The sequence below is a fragment of the Aegilops tauschii genome, chromosome 2 (genome assembly GCF_002575655.3).
Source record: "Aegilops tauschii subsp. strangulata cultivar AL8/78 chromosome 2, Aet v6.0, whole genome shotgun sequence".
Classification (NCBI taxonomy): domain Eukaryota; kingdom Viridiplantae; phylum Streptophyta; class Magnoliopsida; order Poales; family Poaceae; genus Aegilops; species Aegilops tauschii.
In genome coordinates, this window is record NC_053036.3 from 597,310,286 (window position 1) to 597,335,393 (window position 25,108).

General features: G+C 51.1%; 4 protein-coding genes across 5 annotated transcripts; 1 reads left to right on the plus strand and 3 right to left on the minus strand.

The window, feature by feature from the left end:
• Positions 1 to 4,566: 4,566 nt before the first annotated feature.
• On the minus strand, positions 4,567 to 5,190 carry LOC120973796 (uncharacterized). The gene is made up of 2 exons (XM_040399952.3): positions 4,974 to 5,190; positions 4,567 to 4,890 (listed from the first exon to the last, which is right to left on the minus strand). The coding sequence occupies exons 1-2, from the start codon at positions 5,064 to 5,066 to the stop codon at positions 4,780 to 4,782; spliced, it is 204 nt and encodes a 67-aa protein (XP_040255886.1). The 5' UTR covers positions 5,067 to 5,190; the 3' UTR covers positions 4,567 to 4,779.
• Positions 5,191 to 5,799: 609 nt separating this feature from the next.
• On the minus strand, positions 5,800 to 8,338 carry LOC109777994 (triacylglycerol lipase OBL1). Its single transcript, XM_020336555.4, has 4 exons — positions 7,770 to 8,338; positions 7,436 to 7,663; positions 6,737 to 7,359; positions 5,800 to 6,313 (listed from the first exon to the last, which is right to left on the minus strand). Exons 1-4 carry the CDS (start codon positions 8,047 to 8,049, stop codon positions 6,056 to 6,058), a joined length of 1,389 nt encoding a protein of 462 aa, XP_020192144.1. The 5' UTR covers positions 8,050 to 8,338; the 3' UTR covers positions 5,800 to 6,055.
• Positions 8,339 to 14,507: 6,169 nt separating this feature from the next.
• On the plus strand, positions 14,508 to 20,875 carry LOC109777992 (farnesyl pyrophosphate synthase). Of its 2 annotated transcripts, none has more exons than XM_020336554.4 (12): positions 14,508 to 15,236; positions 18,597 to 18,621; positions 18,731 to 18,846; positions 18,925 to 19,011; positions 19,085 to 19,201; positions 19,315 to 19,403; positions 19,581 to 19,632; positions 19,831 to 19,926; positions 20,006 to 20,050; positions 20,129 to 20,218; positions 20,341 to 20,412; positions 20,587 to 20,875. In XM_020336554.4, the coding sequence occupies exons 1-12, from the start codon at positions 14,922 to 14,924 to the stop codon at positions 20,713 to 20,715; spliced, it is 1,233 nt and encodes a 410-aa protein (XP_020192143.1). In that variant the 5' UTR covers positions 14,508 to 14,921; the 3' UTR covers positions 20,716 to 20,875. The 2 variants fall into 2 exon arrangements, with proteins under 2 accessions (XP_020192143.1, XP_073365222.1); XM_073509121.1 differs by having other exon boundaries at positions 15,167 to 17,792; positions 17,868 to 18,621.
• A 2,376-nt stretch (positions 20,876 to 23,251) lies between these two features.
• LOC109777991 (putative cyclin-dependent kinase F-2) lies at positions 23,252 to 24,394 on the minus strand. Its single transcript, XM_020336553.1, has one exon. The coding sequence runs from the start codon at positions 24,392 to 24,394 to the stop codon at positions 23,252 to 23,254; it is 1,143 nt and encodes a 380-aa protein (XP_020192142.1).
• Positions 24,395 to 25,108: the final 714 nt, after the last annotated feature.

The following is a 25,108-nucleotide window of genomic DNA, read 5'->3' on the forward strand; positions in this document are numbered from 1 at the left end:
CTTTTGGAGGCCAAAAAATCAAGTGACAAAAGGAATGACCGAAAACGGTTGAACCACGTACGGGGGGCTTGCTTCAAGCCATAGAGGGACTTATGAAGAAGGCATACGTGGTCCGGCCGCGAGCAGTCCACGAACCCGGCCGGTTGAGCACAATACACCGTTTCCTTGAGGTCACCGTGAAGGAATGCATTCTTGACGTCGAGTTGATGGATGGGCCACGAGCTGGATGTGGCAATGCTGAGTACAACTCGAATAGTGGCTGGCTTGACCACCGGACTGAACGTCTCGTCCTAATCAACGCCCTCCTTTTGAGTGAATCCACGGACCACCCAACATGCCTTGTACCGCGCCAAAGTGCCATCAGTGTTGAACTTATGGCGAAAAATCCACTTGCCGGCACCACGTTGACACCTGCAGGCTTTGGAACCAAAGACCAAGTGGAATTCTTAATTAAAGCATCATATTCATCAAGCATTGCATGGCTCCAATTAGGATCTTTAAGTGCGGAACGGTATGTTGGGGGAATGGGTGAGATAGGAGAGGTAGTGGTGTTGGCGAGGAAGAGGCGTTTGGGTTGGCAGAAGCTAGACTTGGTGCGAGTTTGCATTTTATGCGAGTTATGGGGGGGTTTTATTGGCTGTGCACGGGCTGGGAGACGTGGCTGGATAGGAGTGGAGGGCGCGGAATGAGAGGAAGATGGCGTGGGGTCGGGTACAGGAGCAGATGGCACTGGATCCGAGGACGATCGGGTGGCAGGCGAATCTGTGGCGCGATCCGAGGAAACAGACGCGGTGGGTACGGGGGCCGATGATCCCGAGGAAGCGCGTGGGGTTGTCGGTAGTGGGGAGGTGGGGTTGGTGGACCGAGGCGAGCCAGCGGACGGTTGGCACGTGGACGAGTGCGACGCGGTCTGGGTGGGCTGGCGATCCTGATTGGGCGTGCATGGGGGCGTCCCATCGGGAGGATCTGGTGGGGCCTGGGACAAGGTGGAGGGGGGATTTTCTGCGGCTGGCTGTACCGGCCGGGTGGGATGCGCTGTGGCTGGCAGTGGAGGAGGCGATGGAGAAGGTAGCGCGTAGGGAAAAATCGTCTCATCGAAGGTGACGTGACGAGAAACAATAACGCGACGCTGTGTAAGGTCGTAGCACCTGTAGCCCTTATGCTCGAGGGGGTAGCCAAGAAAAATGCAGCGGGTAGAGCGTGGTGAAAGCTTGTGGGGAGAGGTGGCATAGAGGTTGGGGTAACAAAGACACCCGAAAACGCGTAAGTGGTCGTAGGTGGGATGAATGCCGTGGAGCATGTAGTAAGGGGTGTGGCTGTGGATGGCACGGGAAGGACGTCTGTTGAGTAGATACGTGGCCGTGTGCAAGGCTTCGACCCAAAAGGGTGGGGGAAGAGTGGCTTGTAGTAGTAGAGTGCGTACGATGTCATTGGTGGTGCGAATGTGACGCTCGGCTTTGCCATTTTGAGGGGACGTGTGGGGGCACGAAAAACGGTATGCAATACCATTCGTGGAGAAGAAAGCACGTAAGGAGGAGTTGATGAACTCGCCGCCGTTGTCACATTGTAGGGCTTTGATGATTACATTGTATTGAGTGCGGACAAACGAGAAAAAGCGTTGGAGAGTTGTGGATGTGTCCGATTTAGTGCGAAGAGGAAAGGACCAGGAGAAGTGTGTGTAATCATCAAGCACAATCAAATAATATTTGAAACCAGAGAAGCTTACAACGGGGCTAGTCCATAGATCACAATGGATCAACTCAAAAGGAGCAAACGTGGGACTAGAAGAAGAAGGGAAGGGGAGGCGAGGCTGCCGGCCTAATTGGCAAGCATTACATGGTGTATGCGCCGGTTTATTACATGAGGGAAGAAAATCCTGGGCAGCTAGTGAAGATGTTATTTGAGGACTCGGGTGGCCCAGCCGGCGGTGCCACTCGTCGCCGGTAGTCGTGGTGGTGGAGAAAGCGGAGCGTCAAGTCTTGTTATTGCCGAAGAACGGGTAAAGGTCGCCAGAGCTAGCGGAGATCATGATTACCCTCCTGGTGCGAAGATCCTTCACAAAAAAGCCATATGGGTAAAATTCAATGGAGCATAAATTATCTTTGGTGAATTGGCGAACTGAGATAAGGCTGGTGACTACATGAGGTGAGAATAAAACGTCCCTAAGCTAAAAATTGTGAGGGGTGAGGGTGGTGGAGCCAAAGGCATGGATAGGAAGGTGAGTGCCGTTGCCAACTACAATGCTAGAGAAACAATGCTTTAATGAAGAATTCGAGAGGTCAAGATTACCAGAGTTGCCGGTGACGTGGGAGGATGCGCCGCTGTCGAGGTACCACTCATGAGGAGCGGAGCTGCTGTTGGGGTAGCCTTGGGCGCTGTAGGCGGCCTGGAGCATGGCGAGGTGATCCCAGGAAGGAGGCTGGGGCGGCGGCGTCGCGGGGTAGCCCGAGAGTTGCATCTGGTACGCCTGGGCATGCGACCCGGGGCGTGGGCCGAGCACGCCGGCGCTGTTGGGAGGAACCCAGCCGGGGCGCGGGTTCGGCAGCGCCATGCCGTAGGGTGCGAAGAAGCCCATGTACGGGTCGTAGGACATGGGCGGCGGATGGCCACGACCGCCTTGATCACCACGCCCTCGGCCGCGCCTGCGCCCACGACCGCGGCCGCCGCGGTCACCACCCTCGTTGCGGTTGCCAGATCCGTGAGCCTGGGAGCCGTTGCCGCGATCAGCGCCCCGGTCAGGGCGATCGACGCGGTCACCGGCGCGAGTGCTGGAGGAGCCGCCAGGGCTAGAAGGGTGGCCAGCAGGGCCGCCGCTCCCGGTGACGGCGAGGATGGTGACCGGCTCAGCGGCCTCGCGCTGGGCGAGGTTCTCCTCGGCAAGCTTCAGGCGAGAGAACACCGTTTCAAACGGCGGCAGAGGAACGGTGTCCCCGAGGACGACGCGGATGGTGTCGAGGCGTTTGTCGATGCCGTGGAGAAACTGGGTGGTGAGATCCACCTCGGTGACGGCGTGGTCGATGTCGGCGAGGCCGGCGAGGATCAGCTTCATGCGGCGGGCGTACTCGGCAACGGAAAGGCCCCCCTGCTTGAGGTTGCGGTACTGCGTGTTGAGCATCATGTACCGAGCCGCCCTATTCGCGAGGAAATAATCCCGGATGCGATGCCAGAGATCATAGGTGGTGGTGGCGCCGACGACATGATCAACAAGGTTGTCGGCGAGGGTGGCGTAGATCCAGAGCACGAGATGGGCATCGAGCTCGCGCTGTTGGGGGTGGCGGTGGCTGGAAGGGGGTGCTCAATGAATTGGGTGACGCCGTAGCGGATCAGAACCAGCAGGAAGAACGACTTCCACTTATGGTAGTTGTGCTCGTCGGGGTTAAGAAGGAACTTGATGTGGTTGTGGATACTGTCGTTGAAGATGGGGTGGCGGGCAGGGGGAGGGGCCGGCGCCGAAGAAGAAAAGATGGGGGCGAATTGGGTGGTGGGAGGGAGGGAGGAGCCGCTGTTGAGAGCCGGAGAGGTCCCGAATACAAAGGGGGCAGGGGAGGTGGCAGCGGACGTGGAGCCGCCGTCGAGGGCCGGGCCGGTGGCCGAGGAAAGGGAGCCCGGCGAGGTGGCCGGAGAAGTGGCGGAGGAGGTGGAGTCCGGAGCCATGGGAGGGACCTGGTCGCTGATACCAAGCTGGACGATAGAACTGCACTCTCTGTCTTGCATTCACCCACACGGTCACAAGATATACAAGTGGAGTTACAACAAATAGCCCGATGGAAGTGGCACGCAGGCCCGGGCGTGATCCATGATCCTATTCTCTAGGAATACAAGTACATGTACATACACAGGTATACAACGTGTTAACATGCATCTCCACCCTCCAAGGCCGTGGGCATGTTGGCGGAGAGCAAGAGGATCCGACCAGGTACGGCTTCTGCCTTAGCTGCGGCCAAGAGGCACAACGGCCCATCCCTTGCGTGACAACGGGAGTTCGGTGGCAAAGCACAACTCCTACCGGAGAACATCGGTGTAGGTGTTGGCTCCGCTCAGCGCCCATAGGGCTCATAGACCGAGGAGGAGGGAGTTGGAGGACCAGGGCAGCGATGGAGAGGAGAGGCCGACGAGGGCTTCCCGATGCATGCGTTGGCGGCCGAACGCATCAGAGCAAGTACAATAGGGTGACATGGGCGGGCTATAAGAGATGCCATGTCAGATTTATGTCTAGGTGGAGAAGAAAGGAGATGAGAGAGAAAAGAAGCGAGCTACAAGCTTACGGCCGGCTTTAGCACGAGCTACAACACCCTTTGTGAGAGGAAAGAGTGGGTCATGTATTAATTGTACAGTATTCTAATATGTGTAACTATTGTATGAGTGGGCTATTAAATTGGCTACAAATGACATGACCACTTCATATAGCCGATTGTTGGCTATTCTATTAACCATGCTCTCATCCATTCTTCTCAATCAATTACCCAATTCGTTTTACAGAAAACTGGCAATCTCTGACCGCATGAACTCATGCTCGACAATGCATCATACACGTTCAGAATCAGCATGCGCAGCGCAGAGAAGTACTAGGAGTATAATCAAATGCATAAGCACTGAATGCAAGTGCAGGGCCAAAAGAGCTAGCAGCAGTGAACAATGCCCATTTCCTCTGGCCACGGGTCGAACATAGACTGGATTAGCTGCTAAGCATCAAGCCGCTCACAAAACGAGGGGAAGTGAAGAACATCGACACAGAGGCCACGCATATCCTCTTTACTTCTCAGGCTGATGGTGTATCCGTCAATCATTTCGCTTCTTGGCTTGGCGGCCGGACCTCCGCCGCGCCCGGCGCTGCCGCCCGCCGCCCTCCTCGTACTCCGAGTACTTGTCGTCCAGGTCCTCCAGTGATTTCTGCACCATCGACGCGAATTCACAATTAACGGAGAGAAGTTGTGCGTACGTATGCACGGAGGAATAAGGGGGACAAGGCAAACCTCCCGGATCTCCATGAAGCTGACGGCGTAGAAGGTCGCTGCCGCGGCGCCGACGATGCCGAGGATCGGGATGACGAATTGCCCGGCGTCCATGTTCGGTTCCGACCTACGACACCGAGAGGCTGAACTGAAGTGAAGGGCTTTGCTGGTTTCTGTTCTCCTCAGCCAACCATCGCACCAGCCTCTATCTATCCAAATACAGAACACCGAAGACAGCTTTTGTTCATTCTTACAGTCACACCCCTGTTAAAAGGAGATATTCACCAAAGCTCTATTAAGTTTTTTTTTAGAATCTCCAAAGTTCTATTAAATGTGAGTCGATTACTATGGATAGGATATACCTTTTTTTTTGATACATTTGGATAGGATATACCTGCCATAGTCGGGCCGGTCCGAGCCTAATAAAGCCCGTAGCAAAAAACCTAGGCCTGGCTCGGTCATCGGACCTAGAGTTCAGACCCAGGCCCAGCCCATCAGAGAAAAAGCATGTTGGGCCTCGGGCCAGGCCTCTTCCTTAAAACGCAAATATGCCAAGCCCGGCCCGGCCTTTAGGCTCAAAACTTAGTCCCAGGCCTGGCCCGCGGGCAAGACCGGGCCATGCCGGGTCAGGCCGGCCGGGCCGGGTTTCCCATGGCCATGTATAGATCGGAGTGAGTACTATTATTTGTGCATCAGTTTCTTTTTTTTGCTTTTGCGGGTAAGTTTGTGCATCAGTTTCTGTAACGCTCACACAAATTATTCAGAACCGCTGCACACATCTTCGAGCTTCCAGCTGCGAAGTTGCTTTCTAGAACAAACAATGTCTATGGTACGGCACACAAGAAGATGCCAAATAATCTGCACATACTTCATTGAACTTCTTATTCACTTCACAGGCATAACAAGTGTTCATACAGCTCAACACACGCACTGGTACTCACACGCACATTAGCAAGATCACAGAACTAGTAGTAGTACGTAAGGTGCAGTTGATGCCACTGCTGGAGGATACAGAACTGAACATCTCTGCACGCTACGGGCATGGACACATACGGGTGCATCATCCATCATCATAGTAGTCAAGGCCATGGCACGCGCATCCGTCACTCGTCCTTGGGAATGCGCGCGGCGAGCGCGACGCCGTTGACGTAGTCGTGCGCCCTGTGGAACGGCAGGCCGGGCAGCGGCACCGCCAGCACGCGCATCAGCAGCAGCTCCCACCCTTCCCGGAAGTAGCCGCCCCTCCGGTATCCCAGGTACGCGCTCCGCGCCAGCTCCCGCGCCGCGTTCACCCGGCTCGCCACGAACCCCGCCGCCGACGACGAAGGGCTCGCCGTCTCGCCCGGTATCTCCGTGAACACCTGCACGAGCAACGCAAAATGTGCATCGTTTTTTTTTTTTTTGATTCAGAGGAAAATGCATTTCATTTTTCCAGGTCGAAGAGGACGGTTTTGGTGGCCACGAACAGTTCGGTGGCTCTCGCCGAACTCCCGTATCTCCTGTTGTCTCGGCCACATTTCGTTTATCTCGTCACTTTACGGGTGTACGTAAATGCAAATTTTTGTGACCTTACATCGTCAATGATTGGCGAAGTATCTAGTAAGACTTGGCAGGTTTTGGCATGAGAAAAGAACGAAAGATCACTTTCACTGGATGCTCATTCTGGATTGTTCAAGCAATGGTGGCGACGTGGTGTACGCGCGCCAATTGTTCCACTAAAAATGGGCAGAAATTCGAAAATGTTCAAAAACAGATCAGGTTCATAGTAGAAGCTCAATGATCACCTTGAGGTTGTAGGAAACGTCGAAGTGGAGGCAGAGCCCGAAGTGCAGGAAATGGGCGGGGGATCCGACGCCGGGCAGCCGCGGCAGCGGGTCGCCGGCGTAGGTGAACCGGAAGTGCCGCTTCTTGGGCCTGTCCAGGTTCCGCTCCGCGAACATGGCGAGCATGGCGTCGCCCACCTGCGGCTGCCCGAACGTGTACACCCCGGCCAGCCGGTCCATCACCGCCTTCTCCCGGTGGTACGCCATGACCGTCGCGAACAGCACGGCCAGCGCGCCGCCGCTCCCGTGCCCGGTCACCAGCAGCCTCGCCTTCGGGCTCGCCTCCAGGAGCCCCTTGACGGCGTCGCGGATGGTGTAGTACGCGTACACCTTCTGGGGCTTGCCCTTGATGTGCTCCACCCACTTGGGCCACCCCATGTTGCGCTGCGCGCCCAGCGCGTGCGTGTAGGCGGCGTGCGCGCGCCCGAGCCGCGGCACCTTGTACCACGACGGGTCCAGGTCGGCGCGCCACCGCGCCGCGTCGAACGCCGGCGTCCCCCGGAACGCCACCACTACCAGCTCCGCGTCCGGCCCCGCCTTGTCGCAGAACACGAACGCCTGCGCCGTGTACGCGCTCTCGAACTCTGGAGCAGTCGACACGCATCAGTTCAGATACACACACGCAAGTGTGTCCGTTGTGCACACAGAAGAGTTGATTACCGTTCCAGCAGTTGTAGAACTTGACGAACTCCATCTGCCAGCGGCGGGTGACCACGTCGCGAATGAAAGCCTCGTTCTCGTACGCCACCTTGGATGCCATGACGCACAGCGCGGCGTGGTGCCGGCTGTCCGCCGGCGCGATGCTCCTGTCAAGATCGACTCGCCGGTCGATGAGCCCCGTCAGCGACCGGTATGACGCCGACGATCTGTCCGGATACTCCATCTTCCCTGCAACCAACCAATCAACCACGGTAGAGTTCATTTCAGTTTGCATTGCAGCCAAGACGGGCGCCAAACGCAAACAGTACGTGCGTGCACGCGCTCATGAGCTGACCGTGGAGGACGTTGTCGACGAAGTTGAGCGCGAGCTCGACGGCGGCGCCGATGGCGGCCACGGGGCCGGCGAGCGAGAGGAGGAGGATCTGCAGGAGGAGGTTGAGGAAGAGGGCGAGCCGGCGGGGGAAGCTGCGGATCTCGGTGCTGGTGAAGCAGTCGACGGCCTTGTTCCGGCCGACCTTGGGCGAGAAGAGGAGGTGCAGGAGGTCGAACGGGCTGGCCCTGTCCGGGCGCAGCACCATGTAGTCATTGCTGAAGCAGTAGTCGAGCTTGCTCATGCTGCCCGGGCACCAATCGACTGTGCTGCAGGGTCGTGTATGTTATGGTTCTTTGGGCACTACAGGGAAAAGATCAATTGCGAAGATGTTTTTTTTTTCTAAGCCGAGTTTCCCCACCGTTTTTTCACTGGCTTTTGCTGCGTCTCAAGATTTCTCTTGTATGTTTGCTGAGGATATCTGACTATTTGTGGTTAACTTTGGATTGAAATTTTCTGGCTTGTGGCAAGATACTGTGACTTATATATTCTGGCTGTGGCTGCCTAAAGCCTATCTGTTACATACCTGTCATAACTCATAAGAGGCGGCATGGAAATTATATGGAACGATACGGGGAATATCGAATTTTAGATTCTTAAAATTTTCATGTGGTTTTCAGAGCAGATGGGTCCCTGTCATTCATGAATTGCGTATTTTGGATTCATCTTTCATTTGTCCGAAATAGCGAAATCCTGAATTGATAGTGCACACTAGAGACTTCCGTGATTGAGAGAAATATAGGGCGCGTTTGGTGGTTTGTATCAACTCCAACGGACTGGATGTAACTTTTTCCGATTTTAGGCTATTTGGGTGTGTGTAAATACTATTCGGCATATATGACCCAATGCTTTGATCCTTTTTCAGAGCCAGACCCGGGCGATACAACTCTAGGGCACTTTTGGCTCTAGTGGTAATGGGGGAGTGTGTTTGCATGTGCGTTGTTCCACTCATCCCCGAATCCACTTCACATGATCCCTTCTAATTTACATAATGATGCTTCGATTCGAAATAAGCTCTATACAAAAAAGATGCACATCGATATTGTGGTTCCATTCAAACAATCGGTTCCTAATTTTATGAATTGTAAATCTTCAATTCATGCAAATTTTTGGAGGTTCTTCGGATGAATGTTGGCAAAATCTTAGGACCCGGTCAATCGTTTGAAATTTCCTTTGACCATTAGCTTCATCTCGTCGTTTCACATGAGTTTCGTGTTGTACGTTTTCGGTTTCACCGGTGTAGACGAGTATATCTATGTCTCCCTGTTGACTGTACAAACGTGTCACACCGGTGTTAGTCGCCTGAAAAAGATTCCCGCCCAGGCAATTTCGTGACCATTGGATGAGCATCTGAGGGCTTCCACACCTTCTTCTACGTTAAGCAGGCCCGTTGAATGAGCATCCGAGGGCTGCCACACCTTCTTCTATCTCAAGCCGGCCCTTCCCTTCTTCCGTTAGCACCCGTTTTCACGTAAGGTAAGTTCACCACATAGCCAAACAACAACATGTTGCATCTGGGGAGAAAATGCTTGTACTAAATAACCATGTGTGTGGTTTTCTCAGCCAGGCCGAGGAGGATGCAAGCTACCAAACTATATGCATAACATGATTTTTACCCCTTACTAACGTAGGCAGGCCCAACTCGGACATACTCCCAAAAAACGCAAACACCGTGCAAGCTACCAAACAGGCCAGTAGAGATCAATCAATAGTGACAAGTAAACGGAAAAATGAGTCGGTGTTTTAGCGCGTGGGGGTGATGGTGGTGGGGAGGTGTGTAATTTTCCTTAGCTGATCAAACAATCACAACTTACTGACATGATTGACTTAATTAAATTTGATGATTGAATGATGCTACACCCATAGGAGTTGTTGGGTTAAGAGAAAAGGTGATGTAGCACAGAAGCAAAAGTATTTTCTCTCAGTTAAGAACCAAGGTTTAATCTAACCAGTAGGAGCCTACAAGATAACAAGATAAGCAACACCTGTACACAAACAAAATAAATACTTGCACCCAAATTGGCAAGGGGATTGTCAAGCCCTTCCTCTTGCTAGTTACAAGGTTACAAACAAATAAATGGATAGATAATGGTATAGTGAAACGGCAAAATATTAACGGCAAATAAAGAGGAAACTTTGTAGAAGAAAGTATTGATGAAAAATAGACCCTCACTAGTGGCATCTCTGTCGAAAGAAGGCATGGTATGGTAGAAAAATTACTATTGAGAAATTGACAGAAAAGAAGCATTTATAATTATGATCATTCATGGGATAATCTTGCATAGGCATTACGTTCGCGATAAGTAGATCGTTATCGAACTGCATCTTCTACTATTACTCCACCCCGAAACTGCTATCCAACATGCATCTCCAAGTATTAAGTTTACTAGGAACGGAGCAACGCAATAAGCAAGATGACATAATGTAGACAGAAAGAAATCTAGCGATAAGATAAATCCCCATCATTTTATCCTTAGTATCAACGATACAAATACGTGTCTTGTACCCACTCTCACCAGGATATAGAACACCATAAGATTGAACCCACTAGTATGCACCACTCCCTCTGAAGAACTACCCATCAATCTTGGCTAGAGAAGACGAATAGAGTAGAAAGCATACATGGCTACTCAATTATCTAGCAAAGAAACTTCAAAAGATTCAATAATATTCAATGAACAATCTGATCATAAATCTGCAATTCATCGGATCCCAACAAACACACCACAAGAATTACATCGGATTGATCTTGATCCTACGAAGAAGATGATGAACATGGTATTGAAGATCCAAAAGAGAGAGAGGACCATCTAGCTACTACTATGGGCCCGTAGGTCCTAAAGGAACTACTCCATCTAGCTACTACTATGGACCCCCAGCAAGGTTGATCAAGAGGCCTTTTCCAATGGCTTCCCTCTCCGACGGAGCTCCGGAACGGGGCTCTAGATGGGATCTCTTCGGAACAGGGCTTGCGGCGGCGATAAAATTCTTCTGGAGGTACGATGAATGTTTTTTCTATTTATAGGAATTTATGGTAGTGGAATAGGTCAAGGCGGTTTCCGTGGGCCCCACAAGCCCAGGTAGCGTGGCTATCCCCTGGTAGCGCCACCTGCCCTTGTGGCTGGATGGTGGGTCCTCTCGATGACTCCAGAAGCTTCATGTGTTTCTTGTTGCCCACAAAAAACTGTGTTAAATCGGCAACATATTTTGACCTCTGTAGATATTTATTTTCTTTGAAACCAAAAACAAGTAGAAAACAAGGCACCAAATTAATGGGTTAGTTCATAAAAATATATAAAATAATAATAAAAGTATATAAAAAAGATAATATAGCACAACAATAAAAACTTATAGATGCGCTTGAGACGTATCAAAGGACACTAACAAGAGTTCTGGTAGTCGAAATGAGAACTTATTGTAAAAATCTAGCTTTGGTCTGTCAATTCTAATACACATTTTTGGCCATTCTGGTGTGAGAACTGTCCAACTTTGGTCGTCTTCAAAATTGAAATTGGTTTTAACAATTATGCAGAGTTAGCTTTGCACACGTCTCATCCCATTTAGCACAAAGACGGAATTAAAGTTCTTTTTTAAAATAAAAATCAACTGATCTGAAGACACATAAAGAAGTTAGGTATGGTAATCTTTTGTATAGGAAACTAAATATACAGGAATATGTAGGTTATTAAAATGAACATTTGGAAGAAAAAAATGGAAAAAGGGAGAACCCTTGAGATTGTTTTAAGAAAATAAAAAATGGATATTACAAAAAAAATAGAATAGATATTTTTTTTGAAAAATTAGAACCTAAATGATCTCACCACTTAGGGCATCTCCAACACCATCCCTTAAAACACCCACATATGTCTGGACCCGACCTATTCCCGGACTACTTTCCTTCCACTCCACCCCTGCTCCCCTTACTCTGCATCTGCACGCTCCCCGTGCGCAGCCGTCGCTGTACCTCTCCGGCCACCGCAGATGCATTGTCGGACATCCATAGACCCACCCACGCGTCCGCCCCCTTGGACTATGGTACCGTCCACTCCAGATCCGTTTGCAGCCAGGTACCCTCTGCCCCTGCCAACGGCGTTCATGGCAGACACCACGCTCGACATGTGTTTGGTCAAATGTCATCGAGCTTTTTTTTTACCTTCTTATTGTTTTCTAGCATAAGCACGATGGAGGATGAGTTGTTGTGCGATGCGGGGAATGTCGTATCTATGGACTTGGTAGGCATGAGGCAAGGGGGCTCGATTTTTTCTCGAAACGTGCATGCTTCGTTTCATGGGCAAAAGCACTTCGTGTCCTACAACTTGCACGTGATCCATGAACACAATGTGAAGTCGCTAGCCCAACTTCATCATGAAGTTTTGCGGTACGATTGCACAAGTGGAGAGAAGGTGGCCACTGGGTTTGTCAGCCATAGAGATCGTAAGTTTTTCTTCTTGTTGCTCTACATGTTCGTCAATTCATTGGTTCACTCAATGTTGTAACTTGATAATCATCATGTTGTATAGCCTGGATGCGTTGTCGTGTTGTACCACAGAACCGAGAATAGGCCATTTACGTTCATACATTGTTGGACGATGCTCAAGGGGCACAGTGCGTGGGATGACATGTGCGGATTCTAACTCAAGTATCGTCGAATTCTGAATCGATGAATTCAAAAAACTTGTTGAACATCCAGTTATGTTGGATGTAATATTTTTATTTGAACAATGGTTGTGCTAGTGATTTTTTAAGTGGTGCAAAAAAAAAACAGAGACGAAGGTTTAGAGGACAGGGTTGGATGGCCGGCTCCCGTATGTGTGCCAGTGGATGAGTTCGGACAAGTCTACGGAGAAATAGTGTGTCTAATTTAAGGGTCGGTGTTGGACATGCACTTATACATCAAAGTGACCAAAACACAAACAAGACGCTGAGCTGACCACGGAATGATACTCTTTTTTACGCGAATCTTAAGAGCTTTATTGCATGACTGGAATTCGGTTACACTCAGCTAAAAGGCTGCTTACAAGGAAGGAAGGACAAACATCCATCCAACACTTAGATACCAATAAAGGAGGTAGGATATTTAGCACAAAGATCGGCCACGCCATTGTCATCCCTTGTAGCATATTAAATAGAGAATGAAGCGAAACTTGAAGCTCTTTCCCTGATTTCATCGAAGATAGGAATAACAATTGACCTGGTGTTGTGACGTGAATTCCAGAGGTTCACCACCTCTAAGCAATCGATCTCCATCACCACATGTAGTAACCCCTCAGCTGGGCAAAAATAACGCACTCTCACAATGCTAGAGCTTCGACAATGAAAGGATCGGTGACACCGGGCAAGGGCTTACTCCAAGCACCCAAGGACACGTGTGAGTGTGCTACACCACCTCCGCCTCCCACTTGTGCCTGGGTGTCAATTGCGCTATCTGTGTTAACTTTTACCCACCCAGGATCCGTGACCGCCAGCACTGCCCAACAGAAATATTCCGATGATCTTTTGGCAACTCAAGCAATGCTAGATCATCCCTTGCCCTGTATTGGGTTATATCCTTCTTCAACATGAGTCCAACGATTCCGTAAGGTCCAAATAGCATCATGATCGTAATATTCTTGCACCTATATGTATTGGAGAACATTGCATCAACCACGAGATCCCTTGACCATGTATCTGGATGCAATGGCGGAAGAAGCCCAAGACTTCTTCTGCTACCTACCAAAAGCTTCTAGCATGGGAACAATGAACTAGGACCTGCATTAGATCTTCATCCATCGCTTTGCACAGATCTCATAGTGATGTTATTTGATTATGACGGTATTTCATGGTAGTATAATTTGGAAGAATACCCTAAAGCGCCACCAAAATACCCGAACTCTTTGGATCACCTTGAGTTTCTAGAGAGCAGCCCATAACTGTTTGTCCAACGATTAGGTTCCCGCTACCGTCCCTTTCTCTGTAGCACGCAGCACAAGAGCACGATAGGCTGATTTTATAGTGTATTCGCCCGATTTCTCAAGAGCCTAGGCCAAGAAATCTTGACCATCTCTTGCCCATATTGGCATATTCAGTATTGCCTCAGTATGGTGCATAAAGAATTCGTACATGCACATGCAGTGCGGTACTGGCGTAGAATATATATGTATTAATATCAAAGCAGAAGCTGTTGTACGTAGTACTACGTGCGATACTGACGCGGAATATTCAAATCGAAGCAGAGCTGTGTACGTAGTACTACTAGCATGTACTACGATCCTGGTACATTTATTTAAACATCACACAAGCGCTCATATACACGCGCATACACTCACCCCTATGAACGCACACACACGTACATCCTACCCCTATGAGCACCTCCGAAAGACTGAGCGGGCATATCATCCTGAGATTTACGAAGTCACCGTAGGCGCCTCGTCGTCGACGGGAACATGTCCTCACACTGAATGTGCATCGCCCAAAATTTTGAAATAAATCCAGAAATAAATACGAGCACCAGGATCCTGATACTTAAACGCTGAACTGTCAACTGTGGAAACTGAATATGGATGTGTGAGTACTAGTACTAGCATTTTAAAAATAAATAAATAAAAATACCAGTACTAGCGCCTGAGCACGATCGGCAAATCGTGAAATCGCACCACGGGTACGTACCGACGCACGGCACGCAGAGGCTGAAGAAAAGAAAACTATGCTCGTTCAGAAGCACCGGTGGATGGATTGGTAACGTATATGTGGCGTGCGTGTTCGAAAGCAACCGAACTCGGATCGGAAGCGACGTAGGGCTGAGACGTACGTTATCGTGGCAACGCAGGCCCGTGGTCGCTCCGTCACTCGCTCAGCTCACGTCGCTGCCTATAGCCGTATCCGGGCGCGCGTGTCGCCCCGCTCGCCCGTGCGGCGTCCGCCACTCGGTACCCGACGCTTCTCGATCGTGCGCCGCGAGACTTTCTCGTCGCTCCCTGCAGCCAACACCACTTCCACCCGCGCGCATTTGATAGCTAGCCTGGCCCGGCCGGCGATCTATCCACCCAGTCACCTCGCGTCACCCGCCTAGCTATCTATCTACGCGCGCACCTAGACCCGAAGAAGCTGTCCAGCTAGTCACTGACTGTTAGTTGGATCATGGGGGCGCTGGCGGCGTCGATCGCGTCTCACGTGCCGTCGGGGATGCTGAGCGCGGGGCTGGCGGCGCTGGCGGCGCTGCCGAACCCCGGCGAGCTGGTGCGCAAGGCGGCGCGGCTGGAGGACGAGCTGAGGGAGCTGCTCCGGCTGAACGGCCGTGGCGCCGGGGCGGGGGCGGAGCAGGGGGCCGGCAACGGGGCGCAGCAGACGCGGGAGCGGTTCCTGCGCGCGTACGAGCGGCTCAAGGATGAGCTCCTCAACGACCGCGCCTTCAACTTCGACTTCACCGAGGAGACCAGGCAGTGGGTCGCCAAGGTACGTACGTGCTACCTGCATGCGCGCGCGCCTCTCCACAGTCCGAATCAATCTCGAGCTACGAATAATCGTTCCATACGGAAGAAGTGTCCCTTGCGCCGGCTGGTCCGACTAACCATGACATGCATGATGCGTTGAAGCCCCGGAGAAGCTTCGCGCTCCAGGCTCAGGCGTCCATTTGGGTGTTTGTATTTTCCGTCGAACACCATTAGCGTTTCGGAGTCGCCGCTTAGAGTTTAGTTCATGAAAATGCGGACGTGACCTGCATGGCGTCCATTTGGGTGTTTGTATTTTCCGTCGAACGCCATTAGAGTTTCGGAGTCGCCGCTTAGAGTTTAGCTCATGAAAATGTGGACGTGACGCGTGCATGGCTGGACGCTAAAGCATCTCCAACAGCCGCCCCAAAAGACGCGCGCGGTACGTTTTCGCGCACTTCAGCGGAGGCGGGAAATTAAAGCGCGCGGGAAACGATTGCGCGTGCGGGGAAAAATGCGGCAGCTCGCGTTAGATTTAGCGCACCGCGTCCGGCGCGTCTATAAAATTGAAGCGCCCTCTGCCGCTCTCTCGTCGCTTCCTCTACCGCTTTCTCACCTCGCCGCCGACACGCCACCATCGCGCCACCATGCCGCCTCGCCGCCGGGGAGCTTCGGGCTACCGCGGCGTCCGCGTGCGTCCGTCCGGCACAAACTCCGCCGAGATTCGGCCGGGCGGCGTGCGCCTCGGCCTCGGAACCTTCGACACCGCCCAGGATGGCGCCCGCGCATACGACGCTGCGGCGTGGCGCCTCCGGCGGTCCCGTTGGGACATGAACTTCACGGACGTGGCGACGCGGGAGCGGGCACAGGAGTTGGCGCCTCCCCTGCGGCTTATCACCGACGAGGATCGTCGCAAGAACCGGAGACGGGAGCGCCGTCTCAGCCTGGCCGAGATGGACAAGGAAGCCATGGATCTGTGGCGCCAACGCTTCCCGCAAGACATCATCAACGAGGAACAGTTCATAGCCGAGAGGAGGACGGAGAGGAAGGAGAGGAGGGAGGAGCGAGCCGCCTATCGCGAGGACAAGCGAACGCGGAAGGAGATGCGTCGTCCTGGGACTCCAGCGACGAGCGGTTTCTTGACGCCTACGCTCAGACGTCGGAGGAGGACATCACCGAGGCAGAGTCCGAGTCGAAGAATGATGAGTAGTAGTAGTTTTTCGTTTTTTTATCTATCATAGGAGAAGACTATGAACTATCTATGCACTATTTTGTATCATAGAAGCAGGCCATGTGACGAACTATCTCACATTTGTACTATCGAAACCAAATGTGTATCAAATCATAGTTCACATAATAGGCGTCAAGAAAAAAAAAGAAATATAGCACGCCTGCTGGAGCGGCTCGGACTCGCTTTATTTTGCGGCGGCTATTGGAGCCAGGGCACCGCCGCGCGCAAAAATTGGCTGACCCGACGCTGTATACTGATTTTTAACGCCTCGCGCGTTGGCGGCGGCCGCTGGAGATGCTCTAACTGGAGTTCCGGATAACTGTTAGTACGCTTTAGTTACCAGCACAACCGGGCTCGTGTGGTTGTGAAGTGACGCCTCCCCGTAGTCACAGATGTCCATGTCGCTGCGGAATATCGGGGATAAACTCACAGTCCGTAAGTCACTGGACGGCATTTTTTTTCTGAGAAACATCACTGGACGACGGCAATTTTGTCGCACGTCTGACAGCCACGAATGGCCCAAGATAGCGAGACTGGTTTCGTACTGCAAATGGCCCGCTGGCCGCCTGGCCCAACTTTTCGTCAGGCCAACTCCACCGCGCGACCCTGTTCTGTCCGTCCCCGTCTGTTTGGGATAAAAGAGACAAATCGAGCGGTCCAGCGCGCGGGAGCAAACGGATTTTTGTCTGTTTTGTGTCCGCTTTTGACCTATCCTCGGCCCAAGTTTGCGCTGTTTTTGGGATAAAACGGACACCACGCGGACGCGCCGGCCGTCTGCGCGTGTCCTCCCCTGGCCCGCCCGTCGGTGGCACAGGGCGGACCTTTTTCTATCCGCCCCCTCCCTCCCTCCGGCCGCACCCCACTCCACTCTTCTCCACTCTTCCCCACTCTTTCCCTTGCCGCCGCCGCTGCCATTGCAGCCATGCAGCTCGGACGCGCGCTCGCCCAGCCCCTTCCCCTCGGCGCCGCCGAGCTACCCAACCACGGCCACCTGATTTGCGCACCCGCTGGCCGGATTTGGGGCGGATACGGTCGGTCTTGAGCTCGCCCGGCTGTGGGAGGCTGGGCCGCGCCATGGACTGGCCGGGCACCTCGCCGGAAGGCCCTGGCAGGGCCGCAAGACCACATGCAGGCAGTGGCTCCTCCTCTAGCCGCTCGGATCTGCACCGTCGGTGGTCCGCCGGCAGATACACGAATGGCGGCCGGCCGGGCTCGGTGCTTGCCCAAAAGCTCGTCGACGCACCGTTGCCACTCATTAAGTGCGACCACTGCCCAAGGATGGTCGTGCGCCACGTGTCTACAACGCCGGAACATCCCGGATGGGTGTTCATCAAGTGATTAAACGATGGGGTATGTGCTCTTTTTAGCTTCGGTTTGTGCTCTCGGAGTAGACTAGTTGTGCTAACTTCAAATTTTATTGTGTAGAATGGATGCAAGTTTTGGTATTGGGAAGAAGAGTACATCGATATATTGATAGAGCGAAATTTAGTACATGTTCGTGCACTTTTAGCTAGCATAGAGGCTGTAGATGAGACAAGTGCACTTGTTGCTAAGGCTAGACACGAGACTAGGTGTGAGGAAGCAACATCGACTTCTGGCTTGAAGAAGAAAGTAGGGTGCAACATCGAGCCTCCTCCACAGATCAACAATGAGTGCATCGAGAAGGCCCTAACGCAACTCAAGGGAGCAGCTATGGAAGTTGGGTATCTTTTAAAATGTATTCTTGTGGTTGTTATTTTCTTTGGTATTGCTTTACTAGTCAAAATGTGACGATGTATTGTCATGTAACAAAAATGAATGATAAAAAAAGTTAAGGACTTGCAAAGAAAAATGCACGCGGACAGGATGCGGCCGGGATGCGTTCGCGCGCTGGACGCACGGCCACCGCATCTCAGGACACGTCCGGACACGACCCCAAATCCCTACCCAAACGGATAGAATCCGGACAAAACGGACGTCTGTTTGGTGTCGTGCGGTGGAGTTGGCCTCAGGGTTCCAGTTTCGTGTCTCGCCCGCTCTTTTCTGTGCACTGGAAGCGTCTGTTAGTACCGTTGCGTTGTTCTTTGCTTCCGACCTTTTCCTCACCTTCTGCTGTTGTTTCTAACCGTCGCTCCCGTTGGCACTATAATCGTTTATTGGCGACTGCTCTTTCAGATGCTGGACTACAACGTGCCTGGAGGTGAGCCGCCCTCCTTCTTCTGCAGTTTGCACCATGAGCACCAACAAGACTCGGTTGAACCTATGCAGCTAGCTCTGTCTGACACTCGCGGTTTATATCTGAACTGAAGGGAAGCTGAACCGGGGGCTGTCAGTGATCGACAGCTACATGCTGCTGCGGGAGGGCACCGAGGTGGACGAAGAGGACTTCTACCTCGCCTGCGTCCTCGGCTGGTGCATCGAATGGGTGAGCTAATTTCTGTATTGAGTGCTTCTCTGGGAGAAGACATTACAAGTACATTGACTTGTGTCTCTGAATGTGCAGCTCCAGGCGTCTGCCCTGGTGATGGATGACATCACGGACAACGCCTACACCAGGCGGGACAACCTCTGCTGGTACAAGCTGCCCACCGTGAGTACTCACTTCACCACCCAGTACATCTCGTGGGAGACCAGATAAGTTAATAACACGTGTTGTCTGTCAGGTTGGCCTGTCTGCGATAAACGACGGCGTGCTGCTGAAATGCCACGTCCAGGCCATCATCAAGCGCTACTTCAAGGAGAAGTTCTACTTCATGGAACTCATGGAGCTCTGGAACGAGGTATGCACGATCCAATGCGCGCCATCAAATCAGTTTCCAGAGTTAATATCTGTACGTACATTTCCATGGCAATAACAGAGCTGTTTGCTGGATGGTGTGCATTGTTTGGACAGATTGGGTTGCAGACCGCCATGGGGCAGATGCTGGACCTCATCACCACCCACACCGGCGCCAAGGATCTCGCCAGATACAGGATCCAAGGGTATGCCGTTAGAGTCTTGTAGCTTAACAACAAGTTCTATATAGCTTAAAAAGTACTCCCTCCGTAAACTAATATAATAGCGTTTAGATCACTATTTTAGTGATCTAAACGCTATTACATTAGTTTACAGAGGTAGTACTTACCAGTAATTACATATCGCCACCTTGTTTATGACAGGTACCGCCGCATTGTCAAGTACAAGACATCCTACTATTCCTTCTACCTGCCGGTGAGTCTCTGGCCCTGAAACTGCAGTACACATCTCCTGCCTCTAGTTCAGACTTGATCAGCCTGTACCGACTATTTTGTAGTCATTCAGAATAGTTGCCTCGTAGAACTTCGTTGCAGCATCCACGAGTTCTCTTGCACAGAACACTCTTCTTAACGCAAAAATCGGTCCTAAAATTGGTTACTTTCATGCATATAGGTTGCCTGTGCATTGCTCTTGAATGGCGCGAAACTGAGCGACTACGTCGAGCTCAAAAATGTACTGATTGAGATGGGAGTCTACTTTCAGATACAGGTCCGGTGCCCTCCATAAGTAAACGTTTCTTCTGTAAACTTCATCTAGCATGTATGGCTGAAATGCGCTGCATTTTCAGGACGACTACCTCGATTGCTTCGGCGACCCTCAAGTTATTGGCAAGGTACAAAAGATTCACACCCTCTGTCTTCCTTACTGTTTCTTGCTCGCTTCAGAGTTTCACTGTCTCACTGTGCTGCAGGTTGGAACAGACATAGAAGACTACAAGTGCTCCTGGCTAATTGTCCAGGCTATGGAACTGGCTAATGAGAATGAGATGAAAATACTATATGTACGAAATTAAGTCACTAATTTGAGTTTTCAGAGACCCCCACTTCAGTGAAAATGTTTATTGACCTGCTAGGAGAAAGTACTAAATTGCAAATATTTCCATGAACCATGTTAATTTCTCAGGAAAACTATGGCAAGTCTTGCCCGGAATGTGTTGCAGCAGTGAAAAATGTTTATAAGGAGCTTGATCTCCAGGTATAACTCTTTCCAGCCAGATTTCACATTCTGCCTCGAGACTCTTCTAATATTGTCTTAACCTGATTTTTACTGCTATCCCTTTGTTCTTTTTCTTCTTTTGTTAAAAAAGAAACAGAGAACTGCCAATCTGATGAACTCTGAACTATTTTGTTTATCTCCTCCTGCACCCAGGACATATTCTTGGAGTACGAGTCAAGAGTTTACAAGCACCTAGTTTCAACCATCGACGCCGAGCCAGACCGTGCGATTCGGGAGATTTTGAAGATCTTTCTGAAGAAGATTTATAGGAGAAAGAAGTAGACGACCCTCTCTGCTGTTTTCACAACCGTGATTACTACGGGAGGAACCTTAAATACATTCCACGGTTGGGGGTGTCATGCGCTCCCTTGTACAACGTGTATGATATGAACTGTATGAACTCGAGAAGACACTGCCTTGAAATAAAGACCATATATGTGAAGACGACCTCTCCTCATAGGACCTTGAGTGGCCCGCGTGGATCATGCTGCCATCACTAGCAGGGGCCCGTACTAGCCCATGTACATCGTATTAAGTACTACTACTCCCTCCGTCTAGATGTGTAAGTCATCTTACGAAAACCAAATAATTACAAAACACTTAGCCGCGGTGCATTAACTTCCACCTCGTTTCTTGTTTCTTGACATATCAACCAATAAGAGATGTGGGTGTGCATGTTTTTAATGACTTGAGACTACCAAACACGACATGCAGTGGTTAGTTCATTGCATGCAATACTATTAATTAGCAAATAAACATTAAGTTTTCTCGTTTTCCCCTCCTCCTTGGTCACGGTGCACAACCTAAGATGACTTACTCACCTAGACGAAGGGAGTAGTATTTTTTTCCTGCATGCGTGATTAATACAGTTTTTGGCAACAGCGACCAGTCAGATAGCAAAGACCAGCGGTTGCCATGTCCAGGGTGTCCACACTCAACCAAGTTGCCGCAGTTAGCTTGTTTGGTCACTAGTGACCCTCCATCGATCTATGATGTCATCCATGAAAACTGGAAGTGGTATTCTTGTATGCTAATATCTTCCACGACTTAGGTCTGAAGATTTCTATTGCATTACAAACTTATTTGAACACATTAATCTTTCCCTAAAAATAGGGGGGAATAGTTGGGCCGGGAGTGTCTCGCCCGTCTGGCATGTTGATGTTGAAATGATGAGACAACTGCACCTGAGCCTAAAAGTGGAATTCAAATACAATCCAAAACTGATGTCATCTCGTTTCTTCTTCCCATTATAATAGACACATTGATGCTTATAGTGACACATGGTATTCAACAAATTTGCGGTGATGGTATCTCATTCATTGTTCAAGATGACACAATATATATTGGCCTAAATTTGAAATTCAGATTTAAAAGAGAATTCAGATTTAAAAGAGAAACCATTATTTTAATAGTGAAAAACAGTTGGGCTGCGGCCTGAAGGAAAAATGAGGAGATGTCACAATGTGTATAAAGGCAAATATGATCCCCCTATTCTCCATAACAAATATGATTCCCTTAACTATGAAAGCCATCCATAGTACATAACTCTTTTTCTTGGAACCCAAGAGCCTTTTTGTTGTCTCCTCTTTTCTCAATCAACAGTCTAAATTATGCAAGCTCTCAAAACCTTTTGTTACTTGCAAATATTAGGATATTAACAAAGTGTGTTTATAACTTTATATACAACATGGGTTGGTTGACATCGAAGCTCGCATTTTCCTAGATTTGTTTCAGGCCTTTTGGCGATGTGTGCTCGGTGAGAGGAGACGTTCCCGTTGACTATGAGGACGTCTGTGACGACTTCGTCAATCTCAAGGTGATGTGCCGGCTCAGTCTCTCGGAGGTGCTCATAGGGGAAGGGTGTGTGCATGTGTGTTCATAGGGGTGAGCGTATGTGCGTATGCATGAGCGTCTACGTCTGTATTGTGTTAAAAAAGGAATAATACATATTCATAACTTCATGGCGTTAGTAGGGAAATAATGAGCCCCACTTTTCTGTTTTCTCTCTTCATAATGCTTTAAAACTTATAATTGTTCACAATCTTGAAAATAACATATTTCAAAGTTGCGTAATGACCATTTTTTGAAGTTTTGGTTTTGTTCACTTCCTTACAAACGAAGTTGTAAATTATCAAAATTGCACAATCTTAAGTTTGTGAGCACTGAGCACGTTGCTTACCATTGAAATAAATTTAGAAAAGTGCAAGCATCCATGTCAAATCTAGGACTTGAATTATGGTGGCCCCGTCCACAGGTTTTCTTCTTTTGCATTTGTTTCTTTTGCATTTGCAATCATATTCTTTACAAAGTTAGGGGTTTGGGACTGCCAAAAAGGTACAGAGAAACAACAACAAAACTCACTCTGAAAGCCCACCCTGAAAGACAAAGACAAAAGCGTAATGTGAAATACTACACAGCAAACAACAAAAGCTGGGTTCACTTGTATATGTCCGATCGAAGCAAGACACTGTCAATCTAAGATGCCAGTGTATTTACAAAACAACAACAAAAAATTGAACGCTAGACTGATTTTTAAGAAAAAAACCAGTTGACTGATGGCTAGGAAGAATACACCTGTGAGTCGTCATGGATGCATGTAGATGTCACGAAGACCTCGGTCAACCACGGAGTCATGAATGCAGCCGATGTCACGTTACCATCTCCTCTTACGCAAGATAAAACGAGAGCAATGCTTGGCGCACTTCTGGATTTACACGGTGAATAACCTTGCCCGATGTGGAGCAGGCCGTCTCTAATTCTCTCTCCAAAGCGACGGGCCGACGCCAAACGCTTTGAACGACCACAGCGGCAGCCCGCTTCAGCCGCCGGGCCTCGGGGTCGGGACAGCGGTGACCGGCATTACACCGGTGTCAACGAACCACGGGAGTCGGAGCGCGGCGGCGGCATCCAGCCGCCTGAGGGGATTGCACGTGAGGAGGCCCCGGAGGACCTCGAACCCTTCCTTGGATAGCAGCGCCTTGGGGAACAGCTTGCGCAGCCGGTTCTTGGGCCCAGCAGCGGACCGTTGCCGCGCTCGCCATAGCTGCACCTCCTCTCCGAGGACCGGCGAGTTGAAGGCGGGCCCCGACGCCCTCTCGCCTGGCACGCCGAGCACGTCGAAGATCTTGTGGAGCTGGTCGGCTTTGTCGGCCCCCTTGAACAACGTCTTTCCGGTGAGGAGCTCCGCCATCACGCAGCCGATGGACCAGAGGTCGACGAGCGTGTCGCGGTCCGGCTTCTCGAGCAGCACTTCCGGCGCCATGTAGTGCCTCGTTCCGGCCGTGCCGTCTTCCTGCTCGGTCGTGGAGAGCGCCAGCCCGTAGTCGCCGATCTTGACGATGTTGCCGCCGCCGCCGCTGTGCTGGGCGACAAGGATGTTTTCCGGCTTGATGTCGCGGTGCACGACGCCGTTCCTGTGCATCGTCTCCGCGCCGGCTAGCAGCTGCCGCACGATGCAGCGCACGTCAGCCTCTGGGAACGGCCGGTCACCGCGTTCGATGCGCTCACGGAGGACCTGGTACAGGTTGCGCCCGACGTATTCCATCACGAGGAAGTAGTCCCTGCGTCCCTTGGTGCCGGGTGTGCGCACGACGCCACGCAGAGCAACGAGGGAGGGGTGGCCGCTGCAGGCCGCCATGAAGCAGGCCTCCCGAAGGAGCTCGCCGACCGATTCTTGGGTGGGCAAGCTGCGGAGAGTCTTCACAGCGACGGTCTGGCCGGTGGCGCGGTGGCGCGCCTTGACAACGACGCCGAACGTGCCCCCGCCGAGCGTGCACACCTGCTCGTAGCAGCGAGAGTTGCCCATGCGCCGCTTCCTCGTGGTCCTCCTCCTCCTTCCCTGGGCGACCTCGTCGATCATGGCGGAGATGGCGGCAACTCGCCTGGCGCTCAGAGTTGTACCAGCGGCTAAGTTGTCGATCAATTCGCAGATGGAAGCGACTCGGGAGGCGACCGTCGTCATGCCTCCGGAGGCTGTCTCGTCGTCCGCTATGTGGCAAGTCGAACTTGTTCCAATGGCGTCCGCCGCCTGGACGGCCTGGTGGCGGTTGCGAGCCCGCGGGGAGGGCGTGCACGGTGGTGTCCACTGTCCACGTCGTGCGTGGGAATACTATGGGATGCAGGCATTATATGGAGCATGTTCGTGCCGATTTCTAGCCGGGTTCGGTGTAGAGGTGTTCCTGTTTAGAAAGCCACCATGCAACAGGGCAATAGGCATATATGAGTCGGAGTCGGTATGCTAGGTAGTCTTGGACTCTTGGGTTTCCAGCATGCAAAAGTCTCAGTCACCTTTGAAACCATTGGATCTGAGGCGCTAAGATCCGTGCAAAATTCCAGTTTTCTTATGGTTTTCTTTTGGGTTCCAGTTTTCTTACTTTTGTTTTAGAAATACTCCAGTTTTCTTATATATTTTTTTGAAAAAAGAGCTCTCTCTCCGATTTCATTTAAGAGAAACCACAATGTTCACAAACTCCACATCCTAACTGCTACAGCATACTGATAAACTGACGGCGCTATGGTAGAGGCAGGGAGCCATCCCTCCCCCCTCCTGCCACAGCTCTTGTCAAGATAGGCTACCCCCTGGTGGAAACAGCAGGTACTACCCAATATATATTGGAAACTAAACATACCACTGGTACATAAATTCTTTCTTACATGACCAAAATAACAGGAAGAT

Excerpts from the sequence above, each read along its gene's own strand:
- LOC120973796 (XM_040399952.3), bottom strand. The coding sequence starts at position 5,066 with ATGGACGCCGGGCAATTCGTCATCCCGATCCTCGGCATCGTCGGCGCC. Across the intron at positions 4,891-4,973 it reads GCTTCATGGAGATCCGGGAG|AAATCACTGGAGGACCTGGA; the intron begins GTTTGCCTTGTC and ends TCGATGGTGCAG.
- LOC109777994 (XM_020336555.4), bottom strand. The coding sequence starts at position 8,049 with ATGAGCAAGCTCGACTACTGCTTCAGCAATGACTACATGGTGCTGCGC. Across the intron at positions 7,664-7,769 it reads CGTCGACAACGTCCTCCACG|GGAAGATGGAGTATCCGGAC; the intron begins GTCAGCTCATGA and ends GGTTGGTTGCAG. Across the intron at positions 7,360-7,435 it reads GTTCTACAACTGCTGGAACG|AGTTCGAGAGCGCGTACACG; the intron begins GTAATCAACTCT and ends CGACTGCTCCAG.
- LOC109777992 (XM_020336554.4), top strand. The coding sequence starts at position 14,922 with ATGGGGGCGCTGGCGGCGTCGATCGCGTCTCACGTGCCGTCGGGGATG. Across the intron at positions 15,237-18,596 it reads CCAGGCAGTGGGTCGCCAAG|ATGCTGGACTACAACGTGCC; the intron begins GTACGTACGTGC and ends CTGCTCTTTCAG. Across the intron at positions 19,404-19,580 it reads GCCAGATACAGGATCCAAGG|GTACCGCCGCATTGTCAAGT; the intron begins GTATGCCGTTAG and ends TGTTTATGACAG.
- LOC109777991 (XM_020336553.1), bottom strand. The coding sequence starts at position 24,394 with ATGACGACGGTCGCCTCCCGAGTCGCTTCCATCTGCGAATTGATCGAC.